The sequence below is a fragment of the Dunckerocampus dactyliophorus genome, chromosome 8 (assembly GCF_027744805.1).
Source record: "Dunckerocampus dactyliophorus isolate RoL2022-P2 chromosome 8, RoL_Ddac_1.1, whole genome shotgun sequence".
In the NCBI taxonomy this organism is placed as follows: Eukaryota; Metazoa; Chordata; class Actinopteri; order Syngnathiformes; family Syngnathidae; genus Dunckerocampus; species Dunckerocampus dactyliophorus.
In genome coordinates, this window is record NC_072826.1 from 5,288,059 (window position 1) to 5,314,774 (window position 26,716).

Genomic DNA, 26,716 nt, shown 5'->3' on the forward strand with positions numbered 1-26,716 from the left:
ATTTGAAGTAACTTTTTAACCAAATTTTCCCCAAAACTTTCTTGTGTTTTGTTTGTTTCTCATAATATTACAACTTAAAAAAGCCATCTTTTTTCTTGAATATTTCAACTATATGCTACTAAAATGACATTATTTTTCCTCATAATATTACGAGTTAATCCTGTAAAATTTTGACTTTTTTTCTCGTGAGAATATGACTTTTTATAATATTTTGGCTTTATTCTCATAAAATTACAGCTTTTTTTTTCTTTTTTTACATTTCTGCTGTTGTTTTTCTTTAAATTTTCCAACTATTTATTTGCGTAAATTTTCTTGTTATAATTGACTTTATTCCCATTATATTTTGACTTTATTCTTGTAACATTTTGACTTTTTCTGCAAACTTATTTTCCAAAAATGACACCTTCATTCGTTGTTTTGTTTTTCTCCTAATATTCCAAAAAACGTTTTTTAAAAAAAAATATTTCAACTAAAATTATTTTATTTGTCCTCATAATATTACAAGGTTACTCTTGTAAAATTGCAACATTTTTCAAGTAATATTTTGACTTAATTCTTGTAAAATTACTGCTGACTTTGTCATTTTTGCAGTTTTTTTTTTTATTTTCTTGTTAAATTATAATTTTAGAATGTGCCATGGGCCCAAAAAAAAAACAGCCCCCAGAATGCACTTTGGACACCCCTGATTTAATTGGTTAATATATTCTGCCTCGTCTTCCAACTGGACAGAACCCAGCATGCTGTAAAAGTGGAAAAAGTGTAATGTCAAACAATAACAGGCTAAAATAAATCAGAGGTGTTGCTTTGGTGGTGGGGGTGGTGGTGGTGGTGGTGGTGGGGGGGGGGCATGATTAAATAACTGATAAAGAAGAAGAGAAACACGTACTGTACAGCAAAAAGTCAGCGTGATGGATTTACTTGCTCAAGTGAACTCAAATAGGCGTGGTGGCGGTGGAGTGATGAGGGTAGTCGGTTTGGGCTGACAAAGGCAATCTTCATCCACAGTGAGATGTTTTAATCTCCATGGCTCTCCACCAATTACTAGTAATAATATCTGATGGGAATTAAAGCTTTGTAATAGCCATATAACCACATAGCATGTTTCGCTAAGGCTTACATTCATCTCATTGTACTAGAAATTCAGATCCTTTTGCAGAAATGGCGAGCGGCTCTCTTTTACGACATAGCCACATTTGATTCCCCATAGTCACGTTGAAGAAGACCTACAATAAGTGGCAGCCTATTTGAATAACTTTTGCTTTAAAGCCTGCATCCGCCTTGACTGTGACACCATTAAACATGCCAAACTTTGCGTCTGCTTGTCAGAAAGTACAAAAAAATGCACAAATACAGCTGCTGTACACACATACTGTATAAGCATAGTGCTGATGCAGGCGCACATACAGTACACCCCGGGGAGACACACGGTCGTTTAAAAGAGCTTCCCAGAGCCACTTAATGATCCTCAAAATGTGATTTTCCCATTGGCTGAATCACAGCAACAACAAAAACAACAAACACGAAGATAACTAACAAACTGGACAGCCCAATCTGTTTTCTCAGCAGTGAATGCGGCACGCTGAAAGACGCGTGACTACTATAAGTGGCGCTGCTTCTGAGCGAGCATGTGCGATCATGAATCTGCATTTTTCATTGCTGTCATTTGTGACTGTGTTTGCTTTGGTCCTGTTGTTTGTGGATTTATATGCGCTTTTCCGAATGTTTGGTTCTGTCCTTGGTGCCTGTTTGTTCCTTTGAATGTACCCTGCAGTTGGTAGGCCAGTGTGCGCTTCTATGTCTGGTGGAAGAAATGTAAATGTGATCTGCGGGCCTGAAGGAATTTATGTGTTTGTGCAGATTGCAAATGCATGTGTGCAATGCCATCACTATTCTGTGGAGCCAGCTTTGGCATAAGTGGACCACACGCACGGGAGAAATACACTTTGTATTTGGCCCACTGGTCCACTTTAAGGGAGTGATTGCTGCGGACTCCTCCAGCTGCCTAAGGGGCGCCAACATACGAATGATTGCAAGCATTATATTCTGCCCTCTTCCTGCTTTGAGTATGTAAGCTACGCAGTGTGAAACTGCGTGCACACTAGTAATGTTTGCTGCCAGCTAATAATAGCGATGTGTTTAAGCTTAGCTGCTAAAGTTAGCTATCACTGAATGTATGCCCTATTCTAACAACAACATGAATGCAAACTGTTGACATTGCTTTTGTGTGTGTGGACGTGCACTGAAAACTTGCGTTAACGCTACGGAAATCAACGTGGATTGCAGACAGCCGTGAGTGACCAGTGATCTTACTCGGGCCGAGTTTACCCCGATTTTTATGCATTTAACTTGTAATTGTGGAAAAACATTGACATTGTTCTGTACAATCTGTTCTTGTAAATCACTGGTGGTGACATACGGTAGATGCTGGTGGTGTTCTTCTATTTTTTTGGTTGAAGAACATGGAGGAATCTTGAGCCAGTTGCAATCATTCCCTTTAACTCGGAGGTGTCCAAACCTTTTCCACTGAGGACTGCATAGTCAAAGGATGCGGGGGTCACGTTGATATGTGTATACATTTTTAAAAATATTTTGTAAAAGTTAAACAAAACGGAGAGTATTACAGACAAAGCTTTGTGTTATTATTTGTGGACTGTATCAATATGAAAGCTTCTTCGCTTTACACACTGCCTTTAGATCTGTTTTCCACATTTTTGTTTTTTAATTAGGGGTGTAACGATTCATTCACTACACCGATGCATCGATTTATATTCCTTCGATTTAACGACACCTATCTGGGTTTGCAAGTCATCCACAGCTTCAGCCTTAAGGGAGCATATCCACGCATCGGGTCTCTTGCTTCCGCTACTTCTGGTTCCTCTGAACAATTTTATTTACGATCGCGTTCCTTGTGGAGACTCTACCTTGTTCACCACAGTAGCTCCACCTTGTGTTTAAACTAAGAAGTGCAAAACAGTTTTGCACATGTTGTGCGGGGGCCATAGTCAATTATATTTTTAGACCTTGATATGGGCCAGTTAAAAACAAGTTAACCGCATCACTGTACAAAACGCACAAAAAAAAAGCCACAGTAAGAAATCGCGGCTTACACACCGTAAGTTACGGTATTTCTCACATTTTCTACATGTAAACCTACAGTTGTTTTCTATGAAATATGTTTGTGTTAATATTCTTGGGTGTCTAGAACTGCTTCATTTGATTGGAATTATGATTTGGTTTTCGTAGGTTTCGGTTTTGGCCTTTCTGATCTGGCCTTCTGGAACAGGTTCATGAGAAATGAATGGTTCCGCTGTACATTACATTATCTCGAGTAATTCAAGAAACACTCACTTACCTCGTTGTATTCATGTTTTTTAATTGCTCGCAGGAAAACAAACAATGTTGAAATCCTCATTCTTGAAAAGTATGAGCAATCTTTTTAGTGTTATTTTGGTGAATGAGACTTACTGACATTTGTTGTGCACCCATGCATGACAAATTAAATGGCATTTGCTCAATAGCTTTGCTGACTCACAGGAGCTACGTCTGACAAAGCCAAAGCTCAGACTATGATCCAGTCTCTCCACTTCCCCATGGTGCCGGTCTGTCAAAAACAGCAGGCTCTTCTCTCTTTTGGTTCAAGCCGTGAACTAACAAGCAAAGTTTGGCCTGTAAGAGCTCAGCAGCACTTGGAACTTCCTGTCAAGCTGAAATAAAATGAGCGATGAACTAAATTTCCCCTGGGCCAATTGCTTGCAACATTCTGTAACCCTAAATCATACATCACATTGCGAGCAGCGTGGGTCCACACAAGTCTAATTAGGAGCCACATTCAACCTGAAGTGCCCTCAACCTAACACGCTCTCTTCTCAACAGGCAGTGTCATGTAAGAGCCGTATACCGTGTGCCTCTTCTTTCCTGGGGACCAATAATCTGGAGTGTTATTGATCCCAATTCACTGGTTCCGTGAAAGGGAAATCATGCAGAGTCGACAAACAACAAACACGTATGCGCGTCACTGTTCACTTCCAGAGCACACAAGGTAACAAGGCACTCATCTAAAAGAAAATGGAAAACACCCTTGAAAGTACAAGACAACTCAATCAAGAAGACAATCATCTGAAGCTTTGTGTTTGTTTATACTGCATACGCCGTATGTGTGCACTGGCGTCTATAATGTGTGTGTGTTGACAGAGACTCTGAAGAGATCAACTCTCCTTTATTCCATCTCTCCTCCGAGACAGGCGCATGCTTTTGAATTAGTTCTATCAGCAGCACGGCCATCTATCATGCTGACAGGCAAGCAGGCAACACAGGTGTGACGCGAGAGCGCACCTTGAGTGGAGGTGTCACACTCTTTGGCGATATAAACCAAAACCTGTAATGTGTGTATATTAACCAATGACCTGACGATAACAGAGCGCTCATGTGCTCTGCATATTTTATTCACAGGTCCACAAAGATGTTTACGGCTGGTCCTGGAGAGGACGCTCAATCCTTTGCCTTCCCGTGGGTGTACACTGTATGCAATGAGGAATCCTGCAGGCTGACGGTACACCTGCCACTGGCACAGCTGTGGAGCGCTCAAGGTGGGCTTGCAGCATTGTGTCAGGGTGCCTTGCTTAAACAGGGCAGCTGTACGCAAAGGTGAAAAGGCCATAAACATCAACAAACAGGTGGTGGAGGTAGGAAAGAGACCTCGACCTCCTTATGACCCAAACAAACACCAAATACAGCAATCATAACATTGTACTGTATATATTACTACATGTAAAGTGATTTGCTCATTAGCTCTAACAGTCGGGAAATAGGTTTGCGCGACCCACCACGTCTCTCCCTTCTAGCCATCCTGTCAAATGACAAAACTGACAGCCAAAGTGTGTTTTCTTGTAGCATTCTGCATTGCATTGCAGGCTTGGCCAAAAGTTGGAGCTCTGTGAAAATGGAGGGATGGACCACAAAGCCCCGTGAATGTGATCTGACTTGCGCTTCTGTTTTTTAGCATGCAGGAACATCAACGGTGACATGAAAGGTAAAGGAGGAAGGCGAAATGTGGGACAACATTTCCACACGGCAAATGATTTGCCACTTAAGATTTAAAATCAGATTTCTAGACATGTTAGGTAATTTCCCTAGTTTTAAGGGTTATTTACTCATTGACTTGAGGGAATGAGGGATTAGTTTTTGTCTAGTTTAGTTCAGAAATGTTAAAATTGGGCAAATAACACTCAAAATAAGTTATTTTGGCTTTCCCAACAAATAAAATCCTGTTTAAAGATTCCACAACATCCACAGCATGATTAATTGAAGAAGTGCTAAACAACAATGTTTATTAAGCAGAAAGTCACGGCATAGTGTAAACAACTGTTGATGATCAATACAGATGAACGACTCAATGACTGAATTACAGATTTTGTAGAGCAACTTGGTATACTTATAGAAAATAAATATCAATGTTATCAAATTAGCACTTCTGGTTATGACTTTTAATAGCATGATTAACATATACTGTATATGTTTTTTTGTAAAGACTTTATTTGACCTACTTGTAAGTTTACGGATACAGCTTATTCATTTTGCAATAATATGTAATTTCATTTTCACTTTTTATTCTGAAAATAAGTATTTTCAGCTTAAAGGTCCCGGTTCATTCTAGATATAGAAATCTTAAATTAGGAGTTTTTATCAAGTAAAATGAACTCGCTGCATAGACAGATCATTTCAATAGTTTTAAGTATTTTTTACTAATATCTCGTCTGTTTATCTTATATTTGGAAAGCCCTTTTTCGCATTTAAGATGGATTTAGGCTCATTTGAAGCTCTGTCAAGTAGTTTCAGTATACATCTTTATTACATTACACTAGTATTAGGTGTTAGTTTGAGGCGGCCGTGGCGCAGGCGGTAGAGCAGGTCGTTCAGAAACTGGAAGGTTGGCGGTTCGGTCGTCGCTCCCTCAACCCAGCCACTGTCGTGTCCTTGGGGCAAGACACTTCACCCACCTTCCTGCTGCAAAGTGTGTCTCTTGAGACAGAAGGATGCCTACTATGAAGTGTGGAAATTTGCACTTTAAAACGCGTTAATATTTTAGCAACATTTCACTTTTTATCAGTTGTAATAAGGTAAAAAAAAAATCGTATTTTATTCTAAAAATAAGTATTTCCAGCTTAAAGGTTCTGCTTATTTTTAGATCTAGAAATCTTAGTTTAGGATTTCTTACCAAGTAAAACTTACTTGCTGCATGGACAGGTAATTTCACTAGTTTTAAGTAGTTTTTTTCCCCAAAAATCGAGGCTTTTTATCTTATATTTGGCGAGCCCTTTTTTGCAGTGCACTGGGAATAATTGGGAGCTGACTAGACCTGCTTGAGGGGAAAGTCAACCTGGGAGAAAAGACAAACGCCCATTGTTTATTTTTCTGCCTTACATGGAAGGAGGCTCTCTCTTCTCTGTCCAAGGGTTGGGTGACGAACATGTTGCCGCTGATAGGGTCAATATTATAGATGCCGCTGGGGGGCTGATCCGCGCCTGCCCCAGTGATGCTGTAGCGGATGCCGACATCCTTGTCCTGGTCTGAGCGAATCTGAGGAAGAGTCAGAGAAAGAAGACGGGTGAGAACATCTTCACTGAGATATAGCGATGGATCAGTCCATAAAACTTTTGTCTTTAAATTTTTGAGGCTCATTTCTGTACATTTCGGCAAATCCCAGCCTGGCCTTCGTATTCTTCTTGCTACTGAGTGGTTTGCATCCTCTGGTGTAGTCATTGTACTTTTGTTCATAAAGTATTGTATGAACAATGGACAGTGATAGATACCGTCACTCTTTCCCTCTGCAGATTGTTGCTGATGTCACAAACAGTTGTTTTTGGGTCCTTCCTTACAGCTCTCACAATGATTCTGTCATCACCTGCTGATGTTTTCCTCGATCAGCCTGTAACTTAGTACACCAGTGGTCTCTTTCTACTTCCAAATGGTTGTACTGGCTATGACCAATGTCTAATCCAATCGTTCTGATTGATTTTCCATCTTCTCTCAGATTGTTTGTTTTACACTCATTAACAGCTCTTTGACTTTCATGTTGTTTTCACCTCTAAATGCAGTCTACACCGGAAAAACCTACCCTACTCAATCTGAAACTGAGTGTAGACATTCAGTACTGTTTATTGCTTGAATAAGAAATGTAATAAGACACACCAGGGTCCACTAAACTGCATTATATGTATTTTCTGGATGATTCCAATCATTTTTAAAGTTTTAGTTTAAGTAAAATATAAGTAAAAATGGCTGCATTTGCAGATTTCCTGATCAAATACATGGAGGAAACCTATGGTGTAAGGCCACTGTGAGCGTGGATTATTGGTTCAGTGCACAAGCCCCGCCTACCGTCTGAGTGCGCACTGGGGTGGCTCACGGCGCCTGCCAGTTTCTGTTTGTCAGCATGTCGCCAATCGTATAAGATTGCAGAAACATTTATTATACCCCATGACTTTCTACAGCCTGTGCAATGTCCGTAATGTAAGTGTGACGTCATTATTCTAGCTAATCAGGCAAAACGATACAGAGAAATGTCAGAGGGGAGGCACTTTCAGTACCGCTGTATCGTGAGCTGGAAGGTGCTTGTCACTGCTGTCCTCCCACAGAGGAAAAGCCAGCGTTTTTCTTTTTTTTTCTTTCTGCTATCACTAGCTAACAGAGAATCAAATGCATTCAGTATATTTTTAAGCTCTGCTGAGTGAAGGAAATTGACTGCCAAGATGGAGGATTATATACCCGAACTCACCAGGAGGTGATCAGACTTTTACAATAAAATATCAGTTTTCCTGGAGAAGGAAAGGCTGCATGTACTTCATATCCAGATAAAAGGTAAGGTCACAAATGTTTTTAAGTTTATTTAAAAAAATGTGTCTAAGAAGTATCTGAAAACATTTTTTTTTTTTTTTTTAACCAAAGTGAATTATTCTTCTTTTGGCTATCCTCTTGGAGTACTCATGATACCAAAACACATGTTAATCTTGTTATTTCTGCCATGAAAATATCATTGAAAGACATATTTCCTGTGTTATTTGCGTGCTGGAATATTAAAATATTTCATATTTAAATTATTTAAAACTTTTCGTCACTTCTTCCAGGTCTGGAGGAGGCGGAGCAAGTGACATCTACACCGAACTGTCCCACCCGGAAGTTCCCGTTCACGACAATGCATTCCCTGTTACTCTGCTCCACTTCTCAGTGAAATGCTGTTTTTTGTTATACATTATTTTACTGTATATTATGCCCGCTCGTTGTGTTGAAGGCTTTTGCCGGAACACTCGAGGAGATGGAGTAAGCTTTCATTTCTAAAAGACACCATTCGCCTCGTGAGATGATCGGCAAACTTCGTGGGATAAATGTTTTGATACTGCTCCGCAGATGGAAATAAAAAGTAAAAAACCCACAAGACGTTTGACCCTGGAAAAGCGTGCCAAGATGGTAGTAAGTCAACCACATTTGTTCTGCTAACATAGTAGCCAGCCTAGTGCTGGCGGCTAATGGAGTGCTAATTCCTATCTGGCTTGCTATGACAAGTGTGCTCGGCGGGCTAATGTGGTATCTGTTGTAGCGTGCAACACTAAATCCAAAGGGTCGTCTTTGACTGCAGCGTCGCTACCGACTCTATGAGAATAATAATATGGCTTTTCATGCCAAATTGCAGTGTGCAGTGTGCAAAGAGCAGGCTGATAGCTGTCAGTGGCTATCACTGCCGCTAAAACGTACCATATTCCTCACAACACGATATTAGTGAATTGTATTATTTTTGTGAATATGTCACTTTCTTTGTGTGCGTTCATGGTTGTGTTTGCACCTGGCAGCTGGTGTCACCTTTAAGTGTTCTCCAGGTGAATTGCTCGCAAAACATGGATTGCTGTCACTCGTCTTCTAGCCTTTCTTGCAGTCGATCTGTCAGTTTCAGTCAGTAAATCCATATTCTTTTACTAGATCTATTCTATGAATCTTAGAATAATTTTATAACATTTCACTCCTATTTCACAACTGTTCATTTATCTATGACAGCAGTATGACAAAAATGTTTTATGAAGTGAGTACCTTCATTTTGTTGTTTTTTTCAAACTTATGATACAGTGGTGTGAAATAGTGTTTGCCCCCGTCCTGATTTCTTATTTTTTTTTGCATGTTTGTCACACTTAAATGTTTCAGATCGTCAAACTAATTTAAATATTAGTCAATGACAACACAACTGAACACAAAATGCAGTTTTTAAATGAAAAAAAAATCCCAACCTACATGGCCCTGTGTGAAAAAGTGATCGCCCCCCAAACCTAATAACTGGTTGGGCCCCCCTTAGCAGCAACAACTGCAATCAAGCATTTGTGATAACTTGCAATGAGTCTCTTACAGCGCTGTGGAGGAATTTTGGCCCACTCATCTTTGCAGGATTGTTGTAATTCAGCCACATTGGAGGGTTTTTGAGCATGAAGCGCCTTTTTAAGGTCATGCCACAGCATCTCAATAGGATTCAAGTCAGGACTTTGACTAGGCCACTCCAAAGTCTTCATGTTGTTTTTCTCAGCCATTCAGAGGTGGACTTGCTGGTGTGTTTTGGATCATTGTCCTGCTGCAGAACCCAAGTTGGTTTCAGCTTGAGGTCACATACAGCTGGCCGGACATTCTCCTTCAGGATTTTTTGGTAGACAGCAGAATTCATGGTTCCATTTATCACAGCACGTCCAAACAGCCCCAGACCATCACACTACCACCACCATATTTTACTGTTAGTATGATTTTCTTTTTCTGAAATGCAGCGTTACTTTTACCCCAGTTGTAATGGGACACACACCTTCCAAAAAGTATTTTCCCAAAGGTCTTCTGAATCATCGAGATGTTTTCTGGCAAAATTGAGACGAGCCTTAATGTTGTTTTTGTTCAGCAGTGGTTTTCGTCTTGGAACTGGAGGCCTGCAATTCTTTGGATGTTGCTGTGGGGTGTTTTGTGACCTTTTAGATGAATTGTCACTGCGCTCTTGGGGTCATTTTGGTTGGCCGGCCACTCCTGGGAAGGTTCACTACCGTTCCATGTTTTTGCCATTTGTGGATAATGGCTCTCACTGTGGTTTTCTGGAGTCCCAAAACTTTCGAAATGGCTTTATAACCTTTTCACACTGATAGATCTCAATTTCTTTCGGGGGTGGGGGAAATAACTTTTTCACACAAGGCCATGTAGGTTTAATAAAAAAAAAATAATTAAAAAACTGCATTTTGTGTTCAGATGTGTTGTCATTGACTAATATTTAAATTGTGTGACAAACGTGCAAAAACACAAGAAATCAGGAAGGGGGCAAACATTTTTTCACACCATTGTAGGTGTACTTTGTGATAAAGTGACACATTCTGTCTAAATGGAACAGAGTGAAAAGTGCATTGCTTTCTATGTATGAAGGTACAGAAAGAGGGCTCCCTTCTATGATGGAGTGAAACTGATAATTGCAAACAGCAAGACTCTTTGAAGTGTAATATCCCCACATTATTTACACGTAATTCAGTGAAGTATCTTTCGAGTCTTTCAGTGTTGCTTCAACAATAAAAATATCAATACTTTTGCTCAGTGCCTTTCTGACAAAGAAGACGGATCTGTAGCACTTCTTTCAGCGGCATTGATTTTCATTACGTTCCAAGAAGACATCTGAGTCACCATCATTAATGCGACATGAGTTAAGACTGGGAGGTTACAGTTACTGATGGACTGCTTTTCACCTCTTCTCACCTCTTCTACCTTTTAATGCATTTTCCAATTTGCGAAAATGGCTTTAAATGCAGGTGCAGACAGAGAACCCAACTCATTTGGAAGACATTAGAGCTCTCAGACTCATATTACTGAAATGAATGTGTCCACATCAATTAGAAATGTAACATTTATTCAGAATATTTATTTATTCGTTCATAGTCTTCCAGACCAGTGCTTATGAGTGAGAGGTGTTTTGTCATGTTGTTAGATAAATATTGATTCTGAAGTGTTCCAGATGATGTTGTAGTGTAGCGGTTTGGAGTTGTTTAGAGACAATGTATTTGAGGATAAAGGGTTAACTGGGTTTCCTGCTTTTGTAATATACCGTAATCCCTCGGCACTTCGCGCTTCAAATTTTGCGGCTTCACTCTATTATGGTTTTTCAAAAATATGTTCATGAATCGTGCTGTTTTGTGGTTGAACACGGCCTATTCATTCATTTTCTGTGCTGCGTAATCCTCATTAGGGTCACGGGGGTATGCCGGAGCCTATCCCAGCTGACTTTGGGCGAGAGACAGAGTACACCGTGGGCAAGTTGCCAGCCAATCACAGCGCACATATAGACAGACATCATTCACATTCATGCCTATGGACAATTTTGAGTTGCCAATTAACCTGACGTGGCCTATCTTTAGTAAAATAATGTGCATATTTAAGCAAATTTTAATTATATTTTTGCCTAAATTAAGCATTGTCAAGCTAAATGAAACAAAATACAAATATACTGAAAGGCATTCAAAGACGTGATGATATGTAATATTCTACGCTGGTCACTCGGTGTCAGTAATGTTACTTTAATGCTCGGTGAGACACACAATCACCAGATTGTTGATTGTTGGAGCAACAGGCTTTTGTTGCAGATTTAAATTATCTCACAACAGGCACAATAATCCCAAACATTGAGCTACTGTTGCAGCTGTAACCAACACCAAGCTAAAACTCAACTCTGAACACCTGATGCCACTTCCTGTCCGCCCCTCACTCAGCTCCCCTCGCAGCGGAGCACATTCACAGCAACACACACGAGCACAAATCTTATTTATGTCTTAAATCATTGTTTCTCCTATTATGTCACTATAGTGGGTAATACAAGTGCAAAGGTAACTATAGGGGTGTTATTTCATGTCTAGAGGGCTCTAATAATGTTAAAAAACATTTACAAGGTCATAAAGGTCGGCTTTCTATGCTCTCACTATGAAAATATTCCATTTACAAATAAGGAATCCTACTTTGTGGAAATTCACAACAATTTAACCGCAATAAACTAGGGATTATTGTCTATATATTTCTTCAATAAAATGTCGTTAGTACGAGTCATGCGATTCACTAGCTGTTCACACTAACTGATAGGGAAAAGCCAAAAAGTACTCTATTATACTCTATTATATAATGCATGCAAATATACTGTAGGATTAATATACTGTATTCCTTCAATAGTAACCATGCATCATATTTTAAATACGGAAATTCTATTTTCAGCCTAGATGTTTTTGTTGCAGGCAAGGAACATGAGTTACGGGGTGGGTATAGGGACTGGTCAAAGGTGCTGCCCGCCTAAAATGACTTTGGCGGTTTCGGAGCCTTGCTCAACAGTGCTCAGGAGGCATACTAGCATCTTTCCAAATGCAAACCCAAAGTTCCAGGAGGAACTAGAGCATCACCCTCTCCTGCAAAGTCAAGTCTGGTACATGCTACATTGTGATATGCAGCCACTACTGTTCGCTGGTAACATGCCTCGATGGTCAACAAAGCGGTGCTTTGGCTGTTGTTTTTGTTTTCCAAATTGGTCTCAACCATTGCTATGGTTAGAATTCAGAGGGAATAATCACAGATTCAAATGGAGAAAAAGGAAGGCTTGAATCTTCTTTTCTCTCTATCTTTCTCTTCCTCTCCTATGCAATTTCTCTGGTCTGTGGGGCTGCAGATCATGCATGAAAATGAAATTACTTCATCCGTTCAGCTTTGACGGAGGCTTCTGCATAAAACATCTCTCTGTTTGAACATGATACCCTCTCTTTTAATTTCCACAGTTGTCCTCCCACACCCACCGAACAGAACTTAGCTACAAAGCTTTCATCGGCTCCAGTTTTCCGTCCCCGAGCTCACTTCAATCGGCATGGGAACCCTGCATGTCCAGATGTAACGTAAAGCACATCAATCAGTCATACCGCTGAGGCTGTTCTTCTTGGCATATACTGTATGTAATCACTATAGTATGTTATTGTTGTACTCGTTACATTTATTAGTCACAAGCCCACCATCTATCTAATCTGATCAAGTCGGGATCTAGAACAGGGGTGGGCAAACTTTTTGACTACTGGGTCGAATCGGCTTAAAAAAAAAAATTGTTGCATGTCACTTGTCCTTGTGTCAAGCACTTTAAACATTTTGCAGTTTTTTATGTAATAAGACACCCAGAGTGTACACCAAAAAAGGGTGTGGGATTTACAATACCAACTATGAACAATAAAACATTGAATAGCAAGAGTGTGAATGTGAACATCCTTCCTCTTTTACTTCCCAGGCGATCTCCTCCATTAGTTTTGCAATCGAGCAGCAAAAATGCGACAAACCATGAACCATGAAAGGGAAGATTAAAAAAAACAACAAATGTCCGATAAAATAGCACTTACTCGTGGAAAGCTTCTCTGTCCCTCCCCGTCACATACACGCCGCTGCCTGCTGAACGCACAGATCCCCCACCACTATTCTTCATATCAAAGGACACATTTATTTTTATGCCCACATGGTGCAGTGGGTAGGTTACGTTGTGTGCCACTTGTGTTGACTTGTGTTCTCTGACTACATCCTGTGTGATTTAAATTACAAGTCATTACAAGTAATGCTGTCAGCCCTGGCCTTCATTGTTTAAAATATAAATAAATAAAAAATTTGAAACGTCCAGCCGGCCGGATTAAGACACTCTGCGGGCCGAAAATGCCCACTCCTGCTCTATAATGATAACAGAATTTAATTCATTTGGATGTAGTCGTCCCTCGTTTATCGCAGTTAATTGGTTCCAGACCCGACCGTGATAAGTGAATTTCTGCAAAGTAGGATTCAATATTAATAATATTAATAATATTTTTGTAGTTGGAGCATAGAAAACTCATATATGACCTTCTAAATACATTGTTTAGCATTATTAGAGCCCTGTAGACAAGAAATAACATCCCTATAGTCACCTTTACACTTGTGTTACCCAAAATAGTAGACATAACAATAGAAAATAAGCCATCTTAGACATAAATAGATAAGATAGACTCACACATTAGCATTGGCAGCATACTTCCTGGTGGTCATTGTTTCATCAGTTTAATATGACCTACACCTGAAGACCAGTGAAGAATACTACTCTACTGCCGCTGTTTATGGTGAAGGAGAGACTCACCACTCTCTACACTGCTATCCTGCTGCTAGCACTCAGCTAACAGTTAACTCTAGCTAGCTGACGTCACACACGTCACTTCCCAGGCCCCACTTCTTAAAGGCGTACAGGACAAGTCACAGATACTGCATTACACTTCATATCATGTCTTTTGAATGCCTTGCATTTGTATTTTTGTTCATTTAGCCATTTTTTATGAAAATGCTTAATTTAGGCTAAGAATATGTACAACTTGCTTAATACTTTTACTAATAATAGACCATTTTCAACCACGAAACAGCTAGCATTTATTCATTAATGAATTTTTGAAAAAACACACTAAAGTGAGGGCAAGATGTTTGATGTAGCGAGGGACAACTGTAGTTCGTTTCTTCCAAGAAAGTGCCTGGAAAACTCATCCTCATGAAAAAAAATCATGTTAAGTAGAGTTGGGAATCTCTGGCCAACTCACGGTTCGATGAGATTACGATTCCGAGGCCTGCGATGCGATGATAAAACGATTATCGATCAATAGTTTGCCAATTTACTCATGCATCATTTTTTTCTATACATAATTTCCTTTTACTCACTGTGTACTACTAAAACAAAGCATATTTGCAGGGCTCCACAATTAAAATAAACATAAAAGAGATTCATTTACTTCCATTACATTTTAATAATTGGAAGGTTACATCTACCAACAAATATTTAATTGCACAGAACCGGCAGGAAAAGTTCAAGTGCACCAGTAGCAGCATGTACAAAATTAACAAACTTCAGCCTATTCTGAGTAACCAACAAATAAAATCTGCCATTATTCACAATTAAATAATAGACTTCTGAATTCAAGTTAAAATCCTGATAAAATATTTTTGCTGTATAGCAGTCAAAAACAGCTTTCATACAAAATATAGATTTCTGTACCAGCGACTCTCATACAAGAATAATGCTTGGAGACGTCAGTAAATTATGAATAACCAAAAAAACGATGATGCCCTTATTCACAATTGCAGCGTCAGTGAAATAACGCTGCGATGGGACGTTGTGTCTGGGTTCCAAAGTGCACAACAAAGCACGAAAGCCCTGCTTCTCAACAGCCGAACACGGCCACAAATCCTTTGCAATAAAAGTTGAGACTGACTTTGTGATTCACTTCGCCTTTTCCGAGTTGGGTGGAAAATTAGTCATCACCTGCTGGATGGTTTCCTGGTTGGCAGCAACTTCAGCTGGCTGTTATTCCTCCTCGTTCGAGCGGAAACATGCTAGCTAGTTTCCCATATTTGTTGTTTTCCCAAAATATTTAAGCTTATATGCCAAAGCTTGCTTATTGTCTGGCTCTTGTTCAGCTCATTTTTACCTTCAACTGAAAGCCGAAATGATTCCAGATGCTCGCTTTAAATCCAGCGGGTGCGGGTCGGAGTTTATGCTCAGCCATTCTGGTAGAGTCTTCCACTTTGGTGCACCGCCATAAACTGTACAGGCGGCACTTCCGCTTTCCGTCTTTTTGTTCCTTTTTTTTTTTGTTCTGTCAGCATCAATTATTGACATTCATGAATCGATTAATAACAACAAAAGCTGACAAAAGCTGACAAAAGCTTTCGATACAATTAATCACACTATTTTAATTTCAAAATTAGAAAGGTACGGAATTAGAGGTTTGGTCTTAAATTGGGTTAAAAGCTACCTAGCAAAGAGGAAACAATTTGTAAAGCTAGGAGAATATACATCTGGGAGTCTACACAATACGTGTGGAGTACCACAGGGGTCCATACTGGGACCAAAACTGTTTAACTTGTACATTAACGACATTTGCAAAGTAACTAACAACTTAAAATCGGTCTTATTCGCCGATGATACCACTGCTTTCTGTTCTGGTGAAAGCACACAAGAACTCATTAAAAAGGTCAAGGATGAAATGGTCATATTAAAGTCATGGTTTGACAAGAACAGATTATCTCTGAATTTAAGTAAAACTAAAATAATGTTATTTGGTAATAGTAGAAAGGACACGTACGACCAAATACAAATTAATGGAACGGATATTGAAAAAGTGGAAGAATATAAATTCCTTGGGGTTGTAATAGATGAAAAAATGAGTTGGAAATCTCATATTAAATATATACAACAAAAGGTGGCGAGAAATATCTCTATATTGAATAAAGCAAAATATGTTCTTGATCAAAAATCACTCCACACTCTGTACTGTTCCTTAGTATTACCATATCTAACGTATTGTGTGGAGATATGGGGAAATAATTACAAAAGCAATCTTCACTCACTCACTGTACTGCAAAAAAGATCTGTGAGGATAATTCATAATGCCAAGTATAGAGAACATACAAACCCTTTATTTTTAAAATCACAGATATTAAAATTCGCAGATTTAGTACACTTTCAAACCGCTAGAATAATGTATAAAGTTAATAATAACGCGTTACCCAAAAATCTAATTAAGTATTTCTCAATCAGAGAGGAGAAATATGATCTTAGAGGAAAATTAAACCTAAAACATTTATATGCGAGAACAACGCTGAAAACCCACAGCATTTCCGTGTGTGGAATTAAATTATGGAACGGATTGAGTAAAGAACTCAAACAATGTACAGAGATGAGCAAATTCAAAAAACAATACAAGCAGTTGATGTTTGCTAAATACAAGGCAGAAGAGTCCTGATTGTTCTGTCAGGTTTGTTATTTTATTTTATTTATTTTTTTATTTTCTATTTTATTTTATTTTATTTTATTTTTTATTTATTTAATTAAATTTTATTTTTTTATTTATTTATTTTTTATTTATTTATTTATTTATTTATTTATTTTTTTTTCTAATTTTCTTTGTTGTGTCTAAAAAAAAAAAAAAAGCTTTGTTCTTATTTATTTATTTATTTATTTAGTATTGTCATCATTATTATCATTATTATGAATGTTCTCTCTTTTTTTGGGGGGAGGGTTATCTCACCGTTATCTATTATGTGTTATCCTGACTATCACTGAAAACATGACATGGAATCCAGGAAGTGAACTACATGTACTGTATCAGATGTAGAATGGATGGGGGGTAGGATTAAATAAGCTTTGCTTCTTCCTACTCCTTTTGGACATGTGGAACTGTCAAAGAATGATTCACGAGATGTATTCCATTGTAACCTTCATGTTCAAATAAACTAAACCAAACCAAACCAAACCAATAATCGTCAGTCAGTGTCCGCATCGCGATGCATCTAAGATTATTTCCCCCACCCCTAATGTTAAGGACTATCAGTCCACTCACTGCATTGCGCTTACTTCTGTGTGTAAGTAGCTCCTGTGAGCCCAAGAGGAAGCTGAGAGTGTGAAGTGTTGGTCACAATGTGTGCACCAAAGTATGGATCAAAAGGATCTGCTCAGGTCAATAATTCAAAATGCAGTCAAATGGGCAACACATGAAACTTTCAGCTGAAACAAATCTGTTTTTTGCTGTTTTGCTTGTGAACGTGCACAAAGTTGCTTGTCATTGCGTGTTGCTGGAACTGTAAAGCAGCCCCTGTGTACTTGCCAGGTTGATGTAAGATTTCTGACACATCATGTGACCTCTGCTGCTTAACATTCCACAGCGAGGTCACCTGAGACCACATGTCACATTTACGGGTGTATCTTAATAAGGGGACTTTATATGAATAAATTGAATAATGAAGAGGCATGACTTCTCAGAGTCCTGGGAACCCCATGAGTGACAACTGCGCAACTGAACCATTCACATGGAATGCTAATGACAAAAGCTGGGATTTTTTTTTCTAATCCTCTCTTTGCCCTGCCTTTCTTTCAGTCTATATCTCTCATTCCCTTTCTTACTTGACTGGCTCCCAGTGGAGTGACTGGATACTAATCACACTAAAAATAGCAGAGATAGGCAGATGCAAGGGACTTAACTTGATGTCTGTCTCCCTCAGATCAGACCAGACATCAGATAAGTGACCTATTTGTAGCTCTTTGAGAGTGATTTCCTTGATTACTGACAACTACTGGGATCCTCTGGGACAAGCTATCAGCGTGAGAAGAAAAATTGCGATGGATGGAGGGAGAGAAGCAAAGGAAGTGAAAGCAGTAGGGAGTTAGGGAAGATTAGATGAAGAATTATTGTTCTGTGAAGCTCCTGGGGGTGACAGAGGCCGTGCAAACAGAAGGATAGTCATTGAGCATAGCAACTTACTGCCTAATTAGTGTGATATGAATGCTCTGTCTGTCCAAATCTGTTTTCGAATGATCTATGTGATCAACCTAGCAGCCAAAAAGTTTCACTCCAGCACTATTTTTTCATTTTCATGCGTTCACTCCATTTGAAAAAAAAAACATTATGTTTCCTGGGTGCACCTATCATTCCGCCAGGATGTCCTTAAAGCTGCAGACACCCACTGTATCAAAAGGGGCTCCTGTGTGCTATGGGTTAATGTGACACAATAATGAGAAACTGTGGCTTTACACTCTTTGATAGGCTCGATTATGTCTTATGTCCACTTAATGGTTCAGGCATGTGTTATAGTCCTTTGGCTTCACACTCTCTCTCTCACTGCCTTTTATTTCTAAGCTCTTTACGGGCACGGTCGCCTCACTCTCCCGTCAGGGTGCATCAAAACCCCCCTAGAGATCATAAAAGCACAAGGCACACCAGGGAGAAAAGGAACCATTAGCACAGTAGGAAAGGCAGTACTTGATAGCAACATCTACTGCATGAGAATCATATTACTTTTTATGCATTTAAGAGTGTCTACATACTCATACTGGCACTGCCTTGCCATTCTAGCTTGAAAAGTTTTGCATACCTTGTATGTTTTTAGCAACATTTCGGGTAAAGTCTCACATCAGTAAAGAGACATGCTGTGACTGAACATTTGTGATGGCCACTTGTCACGCTTGAGCTGCCTTATTTGGCCACCCTTGTTAAGACTGCATCTGGCAAACATCTGGATTCTTATAATAAAGCCCTTTACTAAATGCATGCCTCTTATTGGGACAAATAAGAAATTAACAGAGCGTATCTGTCTCCTACTTTTAGTGTTGGAAACAACAAATATGAACACGATGAAATGCAGTACGGAAACTATCGAAAATTATAATGCTCAGTTTTGACTGACCCCGTAATAAGGACATTCTTTTACAATACATCATCAGATGTACCTCTTGGATTAGATTTCATTAGATTGTGTAGGGAGAGGCACAATTCAGATTTTTTGTTAAAATGTGATCTTTTTATGTAGTTGTTCACATTATATCACACTGTGGGACACCTGCTGCGAAGAACATGAGGGTGAGGCGTCAGGAGTGGTGGGATATCAACGTGAGCCGCTTCACTGACAACAATTCTATCAGTTCCAAAGCATCTTCTTTTTACCAGTTTTCTGCTCCTTCGTCTGCTATTTCTCTTCGCGTTTGTGTATTTTGGTGATGAATTGTGACTTTTGTCGCCTTTTGTCGACATGTAGGTGGAATACATGCGACCCAACCATTCAGACTGCAGTAGCATTGGACACATATCGGATTTATGACCTCATACAAAAGAGGCCTGGGTTGCATTTGAAAAAACTGGAAATGTACTGTTCACACTGACATGAAAAAAATCAGATACAGGTCACACGTGAGCAAACAAATCTGAATTGACTTGCAGTGTGAGCGTAGCCTTAGTGAGTATTTGGCACGAAGTAGCAGGGGTGTCACAAGATCTTGTCTCACAACATCTTGCGAGATTAAAACGTTAGAATATTTCTTGTTCAGAAAGTGGGCACTCGGCCTGGGATGATGATAAATAAATGAATCAATCGCACAATAAATTAAAATGAGCTTGATCATTTTGCCGGTTTCCATATATTTGCATGTGTGTCTGTTTCCCTCGTCTCCTGCCTCCAAACAGGCAAGAAGAGGATTCACTCTTTCAGCACCTTGGCACATTTATTCCATAGAACAGTGGCATGAACGGAGTGAGTCCTTTTGTCAGTCATACAGTCTCTTTATCTCAGTTGGTGGAGGCGGGGCCGCTAGCATACACGCAGATTGTAGAAGAGTTTAGCCTTGTGAGGAGCAATGCAAGGTATTGTAGTAGAAATTAAATTAGTGGACTGCAATATATAGTCATACATTACTTTTAGAAATATGATAGAAAAAAAGTATATCATATTTCTAAAAGTAATGTTAACATATCATGTATCATCTTGTCTTGTGACACATCTACGAACTAGTCCAACAAGTGTGTCGCAAAGTCTACCTTCCTACTGCACGGTATTATGACCAATTCAGATTTTTTGTTAAAATTCAACCTTTTATGTGTTTGTTCACATTACCAACGTTGCAACTTGTAAATGAGAACGTGATGCGCCTGCGCGTGACGTCACATTCATTGCCGTGTATTTACGCAAGTAAACATTGCCCCGGTTTTTGCTGTCCTTGGTGCGTTTGTGGCAATTTCAAGGATTTTGTGCAACAGTTGTCAACATATTCTGACACAAATGATTCCACGAAGGCGATTAGGAAGAAAGAGGGCAAGAATTTTGGCTAAGGCAGCTCCCGGAGAACTTGCTGCGATGTCTGTTTCGAAGAGCATGTGGGTGGATGTCACACTGCAGGTCAATTCCCATTTTGTTGCTCATATGTGACCTGTATCTGATTTTTTCATGTCAGTGTGTACAATTCCAATGTTTTCAAATCCGACTCAGGCCTCATTCGTGTGTAAATATAAATCCCATATGTATCCGATGTACTGCAGGCTGAACGGTCAGGACGCATACAGGTATACAGCATGCGACGTCATCGAAAAACGTGGTTTACCGAGCGAGACTATCTACATACGAATGAGGCCTGAGTCTCATTTGAATTGTACTGTTCACACTGACATGAAAAAATCAGATACAGGTAAAAAAAAATCGGAATTGACCTGCAGTATGAACGTAGCCTAGTAGCACAAGTTTCCACCAAATTCCAAAAATGGTTAATTGCCAGGTTAGTCTGCTCAGTTGTGGGTGCCTTTAAAGACAGAAAATCCCGCTGTCATGCTGATGCAGTCCTGAAAATGTAAACTTCATGTCGAGGTGCTGGAATGACTGCATCACACAACTGCTGTGTAAGATTGCATTATCAAAAGCATCTGTGCATCTAAAAAAAAAAACCCGCCATCCTTGAAGATAGTGTCTCATTTTTCCCCTGCTGTTATAGTATCTACTTCTTTGATGAGCACAAAGGAAATGGCAAGAAAATCACTACACGCTTTTTAACCTCCTCCTAAATTTTGAGTTTTGGATTGCCGTGACGCCTGCTGTTCTGCTACTCGTCTAAGATGATGTGATATTCTTTTGATTGCGGTCTGGTAGGCCATGCACTCAAACACCCAGCAATTTCACATAAAAAAAAAACAGTAAAGCGGGTGATGAAAGAAAAACGAGAGGTAGGTTGACAAAATGGAGACAGCCTTCAAACTTAATTTGCTGCAAAATACAATAACATCCTTACATGCATGGCGCTGGCAATAAACTGTGTCGTGTGCGTGTGTGTGTGCGGTGGGGACTCAGTTTAGTGGTGTCATAAGAGGGGAATGTTGCGGCTGGCTTTAAAAATAGTCACACAGGAGGTTTGTGAGAGAGAAGCTGCAAAGAGCTCGGGTTTAATATCGCTCAAGTGAGATGCGCTGACAGCCAACGTCGTACACAGTCTTCCCTGATACTCATAAAGAGCAGCTGCGTCCCAGCACAGAGACAAGCTAGTCTATTATGGATCGGAAACAGAACAGAAAATAAATAAAGCTCCATACAGCTCTGAGATATGCCATATTTTTGCCTCCCTCTCATTAAATTTGTTCTCCCATTCTGTCTATGTTTGTGCTACCGCATTAGTTTCTCTCTCTCCCTCCCCTGCCCATTTCCCACCATTCCCACCATTTTCCCCATAGGGTAGAAGGAAACTAAAATCCTGTCAATATAAACGAGTCACCACATGAAGGTTTATGTGCTCCGCTACTGATACCGTCATTTAACTGTTCTTTTCACTTCCAAGCAGAGTCAATTGAATTGATTCGTTTAAGCTACTCAGGTGCCCCGAGCTAGTTTCTGAGGCGTGGAATTGGATATAAGTGTAATGGGGTATGATTTTGCGTATGATTAGTATTTTTATGATTTATGTGTCCTATCATAGTTTATTTTGGTGAAAGCAACTCAAAAGTAATTAGAAAAATAATTACAATTGAGAGGCAGTCGGTATATTAAGTGATTTAAAAGAATAGATTGACCAAATAAATGTCATATAATATGTCACAAATCAAAGTTCAACTTTGTAAACATTTCCGTTCAGCCCGTTCTTCCAGCTGCGCTCCGCCTTTCGGCATTCGCGCCACGCTGCTCATGTGACATCGTTGAGCCACTTCCTGTTTGGTTCTAGGGCACATGGCAGACAGCACCTTTAATAAACAATACATAAACAAAATCAGTAACTATTAATTAGGGCTGTCAAAAATTGCGGCCGTTACCCACGCAAAGCTGATACTCAACTCTGAACCCCCAACATCACTTCCTGTCTGCCTGTCACTCCGCTCCCCTAGGGGACACATTTACTGCAACACACACGAGCACGAGTCTTATTTATCTTTTAACCCGTTAAACGCAAAATTGCGACAAGCAACAATGCTGAATTTAACAAGCCATTTCTGCAAATATGATGCCTCATGTAGTTAATACCTTACACCAGGACATGGCAGACATCAATCTGAGCAACATTTTTATGCAAAGTTTATAATTTTATGACTTGGTAGCCCCTTGTGCGCGGGGCAGGGCGTCCGCTCGCCATGACAGTCCACATGCATCATACTTAAGCCGATGTTTTGCTAAACCAGGTTCAGAGTGGCAGAAGCGGACGTGGTGGCTTGTCAAAACACTGCTACTGGTGAGCGGAGTAGCGGGAATGTAAAAAAACACAGAAACAGCAGCATCTGCGGTACGATCCGCACGAGACTCCTTGGCAAAAAATACACTGCTAATAGATCAATATGACCTGAGAATATAATCACCTGGATGAATGAGAATATTCACAAGTATAACAGATAGATAGATAGATACTTGATATCTATCTATGTAATAATAGTCATGGAGGCAGCAGTGGTGTTCAAGATTCCACTGTAAATGACATCAATGATGGCTGGGTTTGCTTCAGAGGCGAGGAAGAGTATCACCAGTGGATCAGACATTTTGATGAGCCTCTTGAAGAGCCGGTGCCGTGGAGACAGGTATCTGTCAAATTCTGAGCCAGGTGCCGTCATAGAATGCACATTAGATGAGTAAATGTACTCCCATCACAAACTTTGGGTCGTACTGATGATTTTTTTGATTTACAGTATGCTTTTATCTCTAACCAGTTTCAAGCTACAACCTTTTGAAGCAGTAATGTCACAACTGAAAAAAAACCCCTCTGGCGTCTAAAGGGTTAAAAGGCTTATTCACTCTTACTATAGCTACTGTGTTTTCTAATACAAGTGTAAAGTGGCTATTGGAGTGTTATTTCATGTCTAGAGGGCTGTAATAATGCTAAAAACCATATTTGGAAGGTCATACACGGGTTTTCTATGCTCTAACTAAAAAAAAAATTCCATTTATAAATAAGGAATCATACTTGGAGGATTTTTACTTATCACGGTCAGGTCTGGAACCAATTACCCGCTATAAACGAGTGATGTAATATATAATATATTACATTTTGGAAGTAACTTTCTCAACACTAGACGCCGGTAATGCTCGGGGTGGCTGTGACTAAGAACCCCCTCATCTAGTTTTGTCTACATGTGCATGACTATAAAATAAATATTTTAAATACAGTACAGTATATGTGCTATTTCACCTTATAGCCTCGCTTTATGAAAAGATGATCAGCTTCATTGTCTTATTTTTCATTAGTAACGCGGAGGACAGAGTAGTTCCACCATTTTAACATTTTGTATTTTTAAAAAATAGATGAGCTGCTTTCTCAACCGTGCCCTTGTGCTCATGCATGCGCGTCACTGCTTCCACATCAGACCATTAACCAGACGGAGGAATGAAATGTAGGATTGGGGTAAAAAAAGAAGCAATTACAGGGAGAACAAATATTAATAGAAGTTAAGAAGTGACGAACAAACCCAATTATGACATTAGCCAAGCAATTTAGAGGAGCTCTGCAAGAAAAGGGAATCCTGTTGAAATGTACCAGCGGTCTCTCTGCATTAACAATGGCATTAATTCCGCTGAATCACAGCGTGGGAGAACAATGGAGCAAATACATCTATTAACTTCCTTTATAAAGAAAGAGGGAGACATTTAGTGTATAATGTGATGGGGATGGCGGATGCAGAGGCCGACATTCTTGTCTTAATTACAAAACAGGCTTTAAATAGCAGTATTGTCCTATTCTATGCGTGGAGTCACAATACAAGGACAAACGATAAACCAGACCTTGGGTCTTCCATGGAGGCCTGGCTGGCTTCTGGAAGGCTGTCTGAAAATGACATATAGAGATAACAAGATGTATAGGAGGTGCAGTGGGGTGTGCTGAGACGCTTTCTGCTGTTTTTGCACATTTCATCGTACCTACTGTATCTTTACTGTCAACTTGCCTCCTTCAACCCAAACTGCTGCTGTATGCTCCCATAGGAGGAACGGGGCCTTGACAGCGTGGCCAATCAGCAGCACCCCGAGGCCAGTTGAAAGCCCTTCTGGCATGCCCAAGGCGGGCAGGGTCCAACCAATCAGTTAAAGGCCGGGCTTGAAAGGAGGGCCATGTTTGGCTCTGGGAGTTGTTCAGGCTGCCAATGAGAGTCCAGAGGGGAGTCAGAGTGGTTCAGAGTGAGGCTGCCAGTGAGGTCAGAGTGGTTGAGGGCAGACTGACAGTTATTTAGTGAGAAGCTGAGCTTTGTGTCAGCCACAACAGCACTCAGCCTTTGTACTACTAGACTGGCTCTAATGGGACTGTCACCTTCTAATTGTCCAACTGGGAATACTGTGACTGACACACGCGCACGGAGGCAGGTGCCAAACAGTTTAGCAAACACACAAACCTCTTTGTTCAAGCTTCAATTTATAAAATGCATTGTCCTTCATAGCCATTTACAGGACCAGACCGTTCTGATCAGAGCAAGTTTGTTTCATGATGTTTATGTTTTGTTTATATTTTTAATTCTCCAGCATTTTTACTAAAGCAAACGTAGACCTACAACAACATGCACTTTGTAAACGGAAGAAGAATCTCTTTATTGCAATGGATTAAATGCACATTACCATACAGTATGTATATTATGTTTGCACAGCTAAAGCCTTCCATATCTCCAAACACCTGTGCAGGTGGTTTTGGAGGGGAGTGTATATATATACATATATATATATATATATATATTCTGTGAGGATAACATACTGATTAGAATTACAGTCTAGACCAGAGGTCTCCAAACTATTGAAGGTCCCCTACCCCTTCAGACATTTGACCTGAAGTCATGACCCCCTACTCCAAAGGCCAAAAGTATTAGATGGGTGTGTCCAAGATAAAGAACACGGCAAGTTTGTCTTCTGTTCGGTGGATTTATTTATAACAAGTTTGGTTTGGTTTGGTTTGGTTTAGTTTATTTGAACATGAAGGTTACAATGGAATACATCTCATGAATCATTTTTTGACAGTTCCACATGTCCAAAAGGAGTAGGAAGAAGCAAAGCTTATTTAATCCTACCCCCCATCCATTCTACATCTAGTACAGTACATGTAGTTCACTTCCTGGATTCCATGTCATGTTTTCAGTGATAGTCAGGATAACACATAATAGATAACGGTGAGATAACCGTCCCCCCAAAAAAAGAGAGAACATTCATAATAATGATAATATGATGACAATACTAAATAAATAAATAAATAAATAAGAACAAAGCTTTTTTTTTTTTTTTTAAACACAACAAAGAAAATTATTTAAAAAAAAAAAATAAATAGAAATAAATAAATAACAAATAAAATTTAATTAAATAAATAAAAAATAAAATAAAATAAAATAAAATAGAAAATAAAAAAATAAATAAATAAAATAAAATAACAAACCTGACAGAACAATCAGGACTCTTCTGCCTTGTATTTGGCAAACATCAACTGCTTGTATTGTTTTTTGAATTTGCTCATCTCTGTACATTGTTTGAGTTCTTTACTCAATCCGTTCCATAATTTAATTCCACACACGGAAATGCTATGGGTTTTCAGCGTTGTTCTCGCATATAAATGTTTTAGGTTTAATTTTCCTCTAAGATCATATTTCTCCTCTCTGATTGAGAAATACTTGATTAGATTTTTGGGTAACGAGTTATTATTAACTTTATACATTATTCTAGCGGTTTGAAAGTGTACTAAATCTGCGAATTTTAATATCTGTGATTTTAAAAATAAAGGGTTTGTATGTTCTCTATACTTGGCATTATGAATTATCCTCACAGATCTTTTTTGCAGTACAGTGAGTGAGTGAAGATTACTTTTGTAGTTATTTCCCCATATCTCCACACAATACGTTAGTGGTGACAAGTTGTGGTAAACTGTGATCTTTATGCACTTTTGTTGTGTTTTGCTGTG

General features: G+C 39.4%; 1 protein-coding gene across 2 annotated transcripts in view; it reads right to left on the reverse strand.

The window, feature by feature from the left end:
- Positions 1-26,716, reverse strand: part of cdh4 (cadherin 4, type 1, R-cadherin (retinal)) — a 237,285-nt gene that overhangs the window by 53,400 nt on the left and 157,169 nt on the right. For both annotated transcript variants that reach the window (XM_054784962.1, XM_054784963.1), the window contains exon 5: positions 6,421-6,576. In XM_054784962.1, coding sequence (XP_054640937.1) covers positions 6,421-6,576 — 156 coding nt within the window. The remainder of the gene's footprint in view (positions 1-6,420; positions 6,577-26,716) is intronic.